Source organism: Gymnoscopelus braueri (assembly GCF_963280865.1).
Source record: "Gymnoscopelus braueri genome assembly, chromosome: 11".
NCBI classification, from domain to species: Eukaryota; Metazoa; Chordata; class Actinopteri; order Myctophiformes; family Myctophidae; genus Gymnoscopelus; species Gymnoscopelus braueri.
Window position 1 is genome coordinate 53,554,764 of NC_137613.1, and position 12,644 is coordinate 53,567,407.

The 12,644-nt window shown below is 41.3% G+C and overlaps 1 protein-coding gene across 1 annotated transcript; it reads right to left on the reverse strand.

Moving 5' to 3' along the window:
• Positions 1–267: 267 nt before the first annotated feature.
• Positions 268–11,754, reverse strand: LOC308095121 (uncharacterized protein). Its single transcript, XM_080442064.1, has 5 exons — positions 11,560–11,754; positions 9,881–10,002; positions 4,417–4,725; positions 2,817–2,967; positions 268–1,501 (listed from the first exon to the last, which is right to left on the reverse strand). The coding sequence occupies exons 1-5, from the start codon at positions 11,726–11,728 to the stop codon at positions 1,029–1,031; spliced, it is 1,224 nt and encodes a 407-aa protein (XP_080298190.1). The 5' UTR covers positions 11,729–11,754; the 3' UTR covers positions 268–1,028.
• Between the last annotated feature and the right edge of the window lie 890 nt (positions 11,755–12,644).

Below are 12,644 nucleotides of genomic sequence, written 5' to 3' on the forward strand. Positions count from 1 at the left end.
TAGAGACCATTAACCACATGAAACCAGCATCCCTATTCTGGGGCAAACATTCGGCCAAAATGGCAGCTCTGCAAGCTGTTGTGAGCCTGCAGATCTGCTATTTTGAACTTTTTTTTTAAATATTAAATTTTTAAGAATATGGCCCGTTTTGGCCAGAGTTCATTATATAGGTTGTTATTGGTCAGTGTCAGTCATTTCTTTGTATATTTAAGTTATTTACCCTCTCTGCCCTGAGCAATTTTTGTTTATGAAGCCTAAAAGACAAACAGAAGTGCATTTTTTTTAAATGTTTTGTTCAAAAGGCAAAAGCACAATTGAATCATTAATCACAATCATTTGTATGACAATTAATCATCAACTGAAATGTCACGATCCTGACAGCCAAGCCAGTGGTCATCCTTGGTGTAGTATGGTAGAACTCTGTCCCCGAGCAGTGCCGCTTGATCACACAAGTGTTTGCCGTTTGAACCTCTTCGCACACATGCAGCACTTGTAGGGTGACAAATAATGGATGCTTTCATGACAGGGTTTCTGCAGGTTTAGGCGAGTTGTATTTAAGACTTTTACAGAGTGGGAGCTGTACGGGCAAAAAGAGGGACACACTGTGACTGTTTACACCGATGTAATAGCATACGCGAAGCGGTGAGCCGACGTGAGCCATGACGACACACGTTTTGCCGTTTCTATGCGTTTCCCCCATATTGCATGTTAATTTACATGGAGATGGGTGAGTGTTTTCAAAGATTTCCACTCTGGAAGGGGGTTTCACTTTGTTGCCGTTTCAACGCCCCAAAAATGCTGTTTCAGTCTAAACGGAAGGCACATCTGACATTGTATTTTGCCGTGTTCTCTAGTCTAGAGACCGTTGTCATCTAAACGGGGCCTTAGTCTGTGACACCTTTAAGACCCTTAAAGCATGAATTTAAGAAAATGTATGTCTTTTCAAAGCCTTAGCTTACATAAAGGAAGGAGGCCTTTTTTAAGGATCTGCAGGAACCCTGCATGAAACTAGCACTGACACAGCATTGTCACTGGTCATCCTTGGTGTAGTATGGTAAAACTCTGTCCCCGTGCTGTGCCGTTTGGTGACATGAGTGTTTATAGAAACACGACAGCTGTTTGAACCTCTTCCCGCACATGCAGCACTTGTAGGGCGTCTCTCCGGTGTGCGTGCGCATGTGGACCTTCAGGTTCCCCTTCTCGATGAAGCCTTTACCGCAGTACGCACAACTGTGGGGTTTCTCTCCGGTGTGGCTCTTGACATGGCGGGCCAGCGTGGCGCGCAGCCGGAAGGTCTTCCCGCAGAAGGAGCAGCCGTGCGGTCTCTCCCCCGTGTGGATCTTCATGTGCTGCTTCAGGTTTCCGCTCAGCGTGAACGTCTGGTTGCAGACGTCGCAGCGGAAGGTGCGCCCGTCGCCGCTGTGCGCGCCCATGTGCTTCACCAGCGCCTCGCGGTTCGAGAAGCCTTTGCCGCACACCGAGCAGTCCAACGCCTTCTGACCTGTGTGTGTAGAGGGGTGTGACAGTTCACAAATTGAGTGCCAAGGACGTAGATCTACGTTGTTTCAAATCCAACCGTTGAGTGCCATAAACGTAGATCTACGTCTTTTCCAAAAAAGAATTGGGTGAAATTTCCACAGACGCTCTAACGCAACTTAGGAATGATCACTTGACTCTGCTAGAAGGAATCGGCGAATGTGACGTCATCCCAAAAAACATCACTTCCGTCCATTCCTATATTAGGATTTCAATCAGAAACACTCTCGTCTTAGTAGATTAAGAACACCATTTATTGCCACAAATGGAATACAGTTAAGCTTGGCGTTAAAGCTCCGCTTTGGGAGAATATTCACTGAATTTTGCAGCAGCCTGCTAAGCATATATTCAGAGAATGCATAAGCAAATCCCCATAGGGATACAATGTCAACAATAGCAGTACATTGACATATTAGTTGGAATTAGCAGATATACATGATACACAAGAATTTCAGCCTATATGCAAGACTCTAAACAAGCAGATAACATGATAACCACAAGTATTTGAGCCTAAGCCAGACTCTAATCAAAAGGTGGAGGCTGGGGTGGAGGAGGAGCTAGCAAAATGCATTGGTTCAGCAACCAAGAAAGACCTAGAGAATAGAAGACGTATTTAAAGGATCCTCTTTGCTCATGCGTGAGCTGTGATTGGATAATGAGTGTGTGACGTAATGACCACTGTGCTGTGAATAGGAAACAGAATGCTGATGTTCACATCAGCTGACTGACCGCTGGTTACAGCTTTGGCGTGCACGACTTCCGTGTCCTGCATGAACTAACGCTATGCTTCATTTGTAGGAAAACACTTCCAGCTCGGATTATTTTTCTTTTGGTGAAAACGAGCCATTTTCAACGGGCGATAGCAGCAAAATGGCCTATCGCGATAGAAATGTTTTTGTTCCAGTGGAGAAACGAGACCCTCCCCCATCCCCCTGACACTTTTTGTTTACATCCGCGTGCACGTTGTGGCTTCTGCGGCTCTCCAAAGATCGTCAAAACACGGTAAAAAACGCTGGCACTCGGAGGATGATATGGATACATAGTACCTGGCACTCAATGTGTTAATCAAACTAATTGATTTGACCAAAATAAATGATAATTGATTTGATTTCTTTTTTTTTTATCCGGGGAAATGTAGCTTTTTCTCAACTCAGGGACACCTGGCTTGATATTTTGAGGGCAAAAAAAGGGGGGTGCATAAGAGAAAGCTTGCCTAGGGCGCACATCAGGCTAGATCCGGGCCTGATATGACATGGCATGGCAGACATGGCAACACTGACCCGTGTGTGTCCTGACGTGTCGCTCCAGGTCCATGATGTCCTCAAAGTGTTTTCCACAGAAGTCACACGTCCGGTGGGCCTGGAGGTGAACATCTAAGCTCTCTGTGAGGTCCAGATGTTTCCCACACACACCGCACTCACTGGAATGAACCTGAATTGTCAAAAAAGATATCGTATATTCTTCAAATACGTAGATACTGAATGTCTGAATTTATTTCAACACTCTTTTCCCACAGTATTGATACTATAAAATACAATTATCTGTGAGCTTGTAGCGCTGTGAGCTTGTAGATCAGATTTTTTTTTAAATAGCCAATGCTAAAATCTGACACAGACGCTTTCCCGGTTTTAATGGGTTCATGCCTTCAAACAGCTATTTTACAACGTTTGGTTTAGGGCAGGGGTCTTGAACAGGGAGTCCAGGACCCCTAGGGGGTCCTCAGAGTAACTACAGGGGGTCCGCCAAATCTTTGTGTGATATATAATTTTTTTCCTTAACTTGAACCCTAGCATCCCTATTCTGAAGGAAACTTTAGCCAAAAATAGCAGATCTACAAGCTCTCTCAAGCTGTGAGCTTGTAGATCTGCTATTTTTGGCGAAGAGGTATAGGTGTACAGGGAAAAAAGAGCAAACCAAGTAAACAAAAAAAGTTTAATCTGAAACTAAATTTTATACAATATAGAGGGGGTCCCTGCTTCATCCGTCTCTCAACTAGGGGGTCCTTGGGCTGAAAACGTTGAAGACCCCTGGTTTAGGGCAAAAGAACACATGATTGGCCCAAACCTTACAGACCACTCAGCAAAGCGTTTGCATAGGGAATAGGCAAATATATATAGGGAAGGGTCGTTATTTTGCCCTAAATTAAAAGCTGTAAAATAACCATTTGAAGGCATAACAACTTTTTTGCATTATACAGTGTAGTCTATTGTTTTCACATTTCTCTTATAGTACCACATTTAAGCTGAGGAGAATCATTCTGCAATGAAAACAACATCCTTTAACCCATTAAGACCTGAGGCCCATTCTACAAATGCCTTCTAAAATAAACCTTTTCGTTCCAAGGACCCCTACATCGATGTGTGTGCGTGTGTGTGGCCGCGGAACCCCATACGAAAATGTTTTGTAACAGGGAGACCCCCCAGAAGACACTTGTTTTAAAAAATAGCAGATGTACAAGCTCGCAGCTCTGCACGAAGTGACGCACTGTGGTCTTGTATATCCGCTATTGTTGAGAACCACTGTTCTAAATCCTGAGAGTTTAAAAAACTTATGTTGCCATATATATAGCTAAAATCTAAATGCTCTCAGTCTTGTCAAACCTTCCCTGTTGGATCACAACTGTTGAAAGGTGCTGCACAACCACGTTTTGGTTGTGCGATAATGAATATAAAACAATAACTTGCACAGTATAAGACGACTTTCACAGTAGATTATTGTTCATTAATATTATTATTTGTATTCTCTTGTACTGTGCAAGTGGGGGTGTGTACTTTTATGGTTTTATATTCACCCCTGAGGTATATAAATAATTATATTCAATATCGATATATTTCGTGGTATTTATCGAAGTTACATATTCCAGTGTTGTGCCATCCCTACCTGAACATGTCTCATAAACGTCCGTTTCTTCAGGAACGACTCTCCGCAAACTCTGCAACGAGTCGACGACGAGTCGAGACCCGACGTCGCCGTTTGTTCTGCCTGCGACGAGCGGGCGGGGCTCTCTGACGCCACGCCGACAGGCACGGCTTGCGTTTTGGCCTTTCCTCTCTTCACCGACGGAGATCCGCTGGGTGGATGTTCGTCGGTGTTTTGGGAGTAATCCTCGCTGTCCTCTGTGTCTTCAGAAGGTTGTGGAGATACCAGCTGGAGGTCTGAGGATGGTTGAGATGTTCCACACACCTGGGGCTGGGAACGATCATGATAAGTTTTGTTGACAAAATGGTTACAATGATTGATTTGTGTGTTTTGGCATTGAGCATTGGAACATCTTTAACCCATTAACCCTTTAAGACCGGGAAAGCATCATTTGTGTAATTTTAAGATTTCTTTGGCTATTAAAATATAGCAGATATACAATCTCATAGCACCGAGTGCTGCACTATGCGCTTGTAGATCTGCAATTTTTGAAAAATCGTGGAAATGTGTGCAAATCTTCGAATATATATTGTTAAAGCGAACATTTGACTTAAGTTACAAATGTCCGCTTAAAACAAAAACAAATATTTGCAAATATTCATGATTTTACAAAAATAGCTGATCTACAAGCTCATAGCACGCCACTCGGTGCCGCGCTATGAGCTTGTATTTCTGCTATTTTTGAATATACAAGTGTAAAATAATGGGTTAAACTGGTTACACAGATGCGTTCCCGGTCTTAATGGGTTAAGTCCTGAGGCCGAGTCTACACATGTCTTCTAAATCCTAACAGTTTTCTGAAAAACGTATGTTGCTATATCAGTGGAGCTCAACATTTTTCATGTCAAGGACCCCCAACATGATATGTATTTGGCCGTTGACCCCCATCTCAAAATATGTTGTGCTAGGGACCCCCAGAAGCAAAGATTTGAGTTCAAAATAGATTACCACTGGGTGAAATTAGTCGACCAGTAAAAATCTCTAGTCGTGAAAGCCCTAGTAGCCACGGATGTTAACTCGACATTAGGAACCTGTGTGCACTGTATTAGACCGTATTTTAGGAATACAGGGAACTTACGACAGAGTCCGACACAGGCGGGACGAAAACGCATATCTATTGAAAAATACGGTCTAATACAGTGCACACAGGTTCTGAATGTCGAGTTAACAGTTTACACTTTATATGTTAGTTTTTTGGTACATGTACGGAGGAGTATGGGTTGGCGTGCGGATGTCCAGTGGCAGTGACTAGGGGGGTAGAGACCAAGACTATCATAGATACGAAACCAAAAGTCAAGACAGTCTTGATCGAAGGCTAAGAGCTTTGTAAACAAAAATTGCACAGGACAAAGAAATGACTGACAATGATATAATATGTATGTATGTATAATAATATGTTTTTCAGAAACCTGGCTTGACTCTAGCATTAATGATTCGGAAATAACAATCATGAATTATAACGTAGTGAGGAAAGACAGAAATCGTCAAGGGGGTGGAGTGTGTGTTTATGTACGTTCGGACATTTCTTTTAACCTCAGAGAAGATCTCATGAATGATCTGGAAATCGTATGGTTGGACATTTGTTTAACCAAAACAAAACCCATATTATTTGGGGCTTGTTACAGACCTCCAGATCAGACAGAGTTTTACAACTCATTGGACACAGTGTTATCCAACGTTGCTGATTCAATGGAGACTCTGGTAATGGGAGATATGAACACAGATGTATCTAAACCTTCCCACCCTTCCTTTAAAGGGTTTGAAAATGTGTGTAACTCCTTTGGTTTTACGCAATTAATAAAACAACCCACGAGAGTAAGTGAAACAACGAAATCCATCATTGATCTTATTCTAGTCTCAGATGTCTCAAAAGTATCACAGAGTGGCACCATTGTGTATGGCATCAGCGATCACTTTATGACATACTGTACGAGAAGAATAGAGAAGGAAAGATTTCACGCTCACAAGACTGTCCTAGCAAGGACTTTCAAAAATTATACAGCGGAAAAATTCATAGAGCAAATAGGCAAGAAGGACTGGACTCCAGATTTAATCACCCATGTGGTAGTGTCAATAAAGCGTGGGAAATTTTTGGGAAGATCTTCCACCAAGCTATTGACTCAACCGCACCACTTAGGCAGGTGAGAATTAAACAGAGGTCCAGCCGTTGGTTCAATAATGACATTTTGGAGTCAATCAGGTCCAGAGAGAAAGCCCACAAGAGCTATTGTAAAACGAACACTGTAGAAGATTTGGCCCTTTTTAGAGAGCTGAGGAATAAAACTCAGAGGCTCATTATTAGCACAAAACAGACTCATTATAAAGAACAAATATTAGAGAATAAAAGCAACACACAAAAACTCTGGAAGACTCTAAAAGAACTAGGTGCAGGAGATAAAGTCAAAAGCAATAAATGCAGTAATATAGGCCTTAAAATTAATGAAGAGATGGTATTCGACCAAAAATTGGTTGCAAATAAATTCAATGATTATTTCACAAATGTCGCAGCAGATCTGGTTTCCAAATTGCCATTGGCACCTGGGATTTATGACATAGACAGGGTCAGGGAGTTTTATGGGAAACAAGGAGTGTGTTCCAACTCATTCTCCCTGCAGAAGGTAGAGGTGGAGATGGTATATGAGATGCTGTCCAAGATCAATTGCACTAAGGCCACAGGCCTGGATGGAATAGCTCCTCTCTTTTTAAGGGATGCTGCAATGCAGATAGCGCCCAGTATCACGCACATCTTCAACCTATCAATTGAACAGGGTGTCTTCCCCCATGACCTAAAAAAGGCCAAAATACTCCCCCTGTTTAAAAAAGGAGCCAAAAATGACCCCGGTAACTATCGACCGGTGTCAGTTTTGGGTTCAGTGTCAAAAATATTTGAGAGGGTAATTAATGACCAATTAAACGAGTACTTAAATAGGAACAATCTAATGTACAAACTCCAATCAGGCTTTAGAAAGTCATACTCAACTGACACATGTTTATTATTCTTAACAGAACAAATTAGGAAAGAGGTTGATAGTGGGAAGCTATGTGGAATGGTATTACTTGACTTACGGCGAGCATTCGACACGGTGAACCACATTAGACTTCTCAATAAGCTTGAGGCCCTGGGGGCAGACAGGGCAGCATGCAAATGGTTTCAATCCTACCTAACGGATCGCGAACAGAGGGTAGAGGTAAATGGTGTTTTGTCTGATTTAAGCATCATGAAATGTGGTGTTCCTCAGGGAAGCATTCTAGGCCCAGCACTGTTTTTGGTATACGTGAATGATATGACAGACGCCTGTAACTGTGATTTGTTCTTGTATGCCGATGATTCTGCTCTGCTGATGTCCCATAAGGAACAATCCACACTGGAGAGTTCCCTGAGTGAGGAATTGACAAATGTTAATTCCTGGCTTATAGATAACAAGTTATCTCTACACACAGGGAAGTCAGAATCAATTCTGTTTGGCTCTAAAATCAAATTAGGAAAGAGCCCTGTTTTCAAGGTCAAATTAAATTCTGACTACATTGAAGCAAAATCATCGGTGAAATACCTGGGATGTATCTTGGAGGGTAATCTAGATGGCCGAAATATGGCCAGCAAGGTATTGAGCAAAGTCTCCGGATTGACTAAATTTCTGGCAAGGACCGCAAGGTACTTGGATAGGGAGACAAAACAGGTGGTGGCCAATTCTCTTATGTGCCATTTTGATTTTGCATGTACATCTTGGTTCGAGGGCTTAATGAAATCCCTCAAAACAAAGCTACAGTCAGCTCAGAATAGACTGATCAGGGTCATTCTAGGGTTAGAACCCAGATCCCATATAGGTAGGATCCAGTTTAGAGAACTCAACTGGCTCCCAGTGGAATCCAGGGTAACGATGGCCAGATTGACCATGGTTCATAAGATAATATATGGTGAGGTCCCCATATTTTTAAAGACATGTTTTACTCAGAGAAGCGAAGTACACCATTTTTTCACCAGAGCCAGTGTAGCAGATGTGAGCCATCCGGCTTTTAAAAGTAAAGTAGGCAGGGAATCATTTACTTACATAGGAGCCACACAGTGGAATGACCTCGAAAACAGTGTCAAACTGACAACCAATCTGAGGACTTTTAAATACAAAACGAAATCATGTCTATTAGAAAAGGTTCCCCTATAGAGGGTCTTTAGACTAGGAAAGATAAGGTAGCACTTGTTTGTGTACTGTGTATGTTACTTGTGTTCTTGTATTGTTTGTATGTATGTACTGTAAATGTTACTTGTGTTTTGTATTGTTGTGTAATGTGTACTGTGTATGTCACTTGTGTCTATGTAGTGTTTCGGTAGTTATATGTGTTTTGTATTGTACTGTATTTTTAACGTATTGATTGTTAATTGTAAGAGGACCTCAACGGAAATAAGTCTCAGGACTTTCTTGTGTTATCCTCGAACTGCGGTGACCATGTGGTTTTTGGCTTTTCAAATAAATCAAATCAAATCAAAAAAAAAATGACTGGTACCAATAACCAAATGAAATAACCTTTTAAGAAGGGAGGTCGATCCTACAAATGCCTTCTAAATCAGTCGTTTTTAAACTGTTTTGTGCCAAGGACCCCCCCAAAATGTGTATTTGGCCGCGGACCCCTAGCCTGGGATCCAGCCTGCTTCGCTACGTTCGGCGGACTTTTTTTTCTCTCTTCGCTTCTCAGTCTGGAAAGCACGCTATCTCCAAGGGAGACGGGACATGGCATAAGGCTGGAATCGAACCGTGGCTTTTGATTGGTCTGTGGTGCGGGGCGGGACAAAAAATACAGTGTGATCGTTGTGATTCGTCATTCGTTTGAACAACATCCAATCAGCAACGTCGTTGCCTAACGTCACATATGTAGTTCCAGTGTAGTTCTGCAAAACGAGTCAATAGGGTGCTTTCCAGACTGAGAAGCGAAGAGAGAGAAAAAAGTCCGCCGAACGTAGCGAAGCAGGCTGGATACCAGGCTCCCCATCTGAAAATGTTTTGTGCCAGGGACACAACATTTTTCACACACTTACGATTTTTCAAAAATGTTACAAAATACCAGATGTAAAAGCTCACAGCACAACACTAAGTTGATGCACTCTGAGCTTGTACATCTACTATTTTTGATAACCACTGTTCTAAACCAATGTTCTAAATCCTAAGAGTTTTATTTAAAAAACGTATGTAGCTATACTGTATCTATAGCTAAAATCTAAAATGACACAGATGCTTTCCTGGTTTTAATGGGTCAAAAACAAATCCTCCAGCTCACAACGCGTTGCATGGCCATGTGTTTGTGAGCTTGTAGATCTACCGTCTCCGCTACTTTTGAAAATGTCTGAACAGATTAATTTATACAGATGAATGCAAACAATTCTGATGATTATGCAAAATAATTGTGACAGCGCTACACACACACATACACACACCTGTACATCTGCATCACATTCTAGTTTGATCTCTCTGTGATCCGTTATCGGTGGCTGATCTTCATCACACTGAGGCTGATCATCATCATCATCATCACCACACAGGTTGTTTATCCATGCCGCTGATTGGACAAGAAATACAAAATCTGATTAAAACAGCGTTTGTAAAAACCCAATATTCATTTAACTCAGTGGTTCTCAACCTGTGGGGGGTCCCCACATGATTTTTTAGGAGAAAAGAAAGGGGGGGGGGGGGGAGAAAATACATTAAATGGAAAAAGACCCTTACTGCATCAAAAGTAATCGACAAACTATACAATAAAAACTGAACAAACATTGGCCAAATTGTCAAATAATATATAAGAAAGAGGCAACATAATTTAAAATAGCCTATCTACAAGCCCGAGTCAAATCCTACAAATCCGAGGGCTTGTCAGGGTGGGGCCCCCAGTATCAAATATGATTATTTGTGGGTGTCACTGAATTAACTTAAGAGTGCACATTTAAATAGTTTATTATATGCATTTATTTATTTTTCACTTCCCTTGCTGCTACTGAAATTAACACTTTGTGATTAATCTATACATATTTTTTTTAATTATTATTAACAACAAGATAATCAATAATAAAACTACATTGGATCCACCCACAAAACATACATACATGCATACACACACACACACACACACACACACACACACACACACACACACACACACACACACACACACACACACACACACACACACACACACACACACACACATATATATATAATGTATATACACTTTTTTTTATGTAGGAAATGAAAAAAAGGTATATTTACTTGTGACCCATATTAAAAGTGGTCGGCGACACAAGCATGGGTCCCGACCCACTGTTTGGGAAACGGTGGAATAGATAATATAAGACTTGAGAGAGTATCTGCACCGGTTCACTCACCGACGACGTCTAGCGGCAAAGACTGATATGGCAGGCTCAATGTAAACAGCGGAGGACTGAAGCCTCAAATATGAACCCTCCGTAGTGAGACCACGGTGTCGCTAGCCGAACACAACTCATCTAAAAGCTACGTACATTTACTCAAGTACTCAAATACTTTTACTTAAGTCAAACAAGAAATTGGGCACTTTTTCCACCACTGTTTACTTCAGGCATGCAAACAGCCCGAGGTGAAAAAGGTGACAACATGTTGTTTTCTTTCGGGTCAGGTGTCACACAATTGCCCTATTTGGGTTCAAAAAGGTGACTGTAGCTGAAAAGTGACACTTTTGCATGTCTGTTACTTACCAGTATTGCCATGTTGGCTTATAATAAGCGACTTTGGCCTTATTTTTCTGTAAATATTGGTGGTTGCGTTTGTTTGGGCTTGTGTCTAACGTCATGTAGTTGTTGTTTATTAAAGCTTGCTTCCAATTTTTATTTATTTTACTAAACCAGTGGTTCTCTAATATTTTCATTAAATGTTTTCTTCCGTTGAGCATTTGTGTTGTTATGTTTAAAAAATATTCCTTTCAAGAGTTAAAATAAATAGCCGATGCAAATAGGTTTAATTGGGTGCTCATGTGGTCTAACTAAAGGCACCTTCTACTTAGTTGTTGCTTCTTTAGGGTTTGTTTTCATATGCCTGGTTGCTTATTTCTCTCACAGACCATGGCAACACTGCCACCGTTACTGACCTGATAGAGGACTGATTGTTGGCATCGTATCAGTGTGCTTGTGTCTCAGGAGGTGGATCTCCTGCTGGTACTGGGCTATGGTTCTCCCGAACAGATCTAGGATCTCCTCTGCTGCCGCGCACAGACGCTCATTGACGAGCGATCTTAACATCTCTATCTCCTCCATCATGGTCTGATGATGTCTGTCTGATTGTTTTTGAACCACAACACGGCGTGAAAAAAACAAACAAAACACTTCCTCGATGTCACACCGAAACCGGTAACCCCGTAGAAGTCTGTGCCGTGTTGCCAGATTGTGTGAGAGAAATAAGCAACCAGGAAAACGAGCCCAAAAGAAGCGGCTGGGCCACATCATGAGAACTTTTAAATATTTGAAAATAGCCGATCTAGCTTGTAGAGATGCGCTATTTTCAAAAACTCTTGTAATAAAATGTGTAGTATTTGGAATATTTTTTTGAAACATTCTAAACAACGCAAATATGCTCCCTGAAACAATATGAAAATATTTGAGAATCACTGGTTTACATAATATTTTATTTTTTTGGAAACAAGCCCAAATAAGCAACTACACTTTAGACAACAAGCCCAAAAAAACACAACCCACAACTACCAATATTTACAAGCAATTTTACAGAAAAAGAAGCCCAAAGTCGCTTATAATAAGCCGACATGGCAACACTAATGGTGACACGTCGAATTCTGTGCATCTGCGATGCGCTTTGCGTCGTGAGCTTGTAGATCTGCTATTTTCACAAGAAATCTTGAATATCGTTTTAAACATTTGAACACAAATCTGGTACAGCTATTTTTTATAGTCTTGAAAATAAAATAAAGACACATTTGGGGGGGGGGGGGGGGATTAACAACACAGAGCTATATAGGCGGGTGCAAATATGGTTTGATCCCAAAACAAATGGAACAAAAGGTTTCTCAATGGTTTATTGTAGTATCAGGTGTACTTAATAACATATCAAAAGTCTACCGAAATCTGATAATTAGAAATGTCAAATTTCCAAGATGGCCGCCACCAGTTCCTTAAAAGACCATTACTCCTTCATTATTTGCCCTAAACAAGTAATTATGGT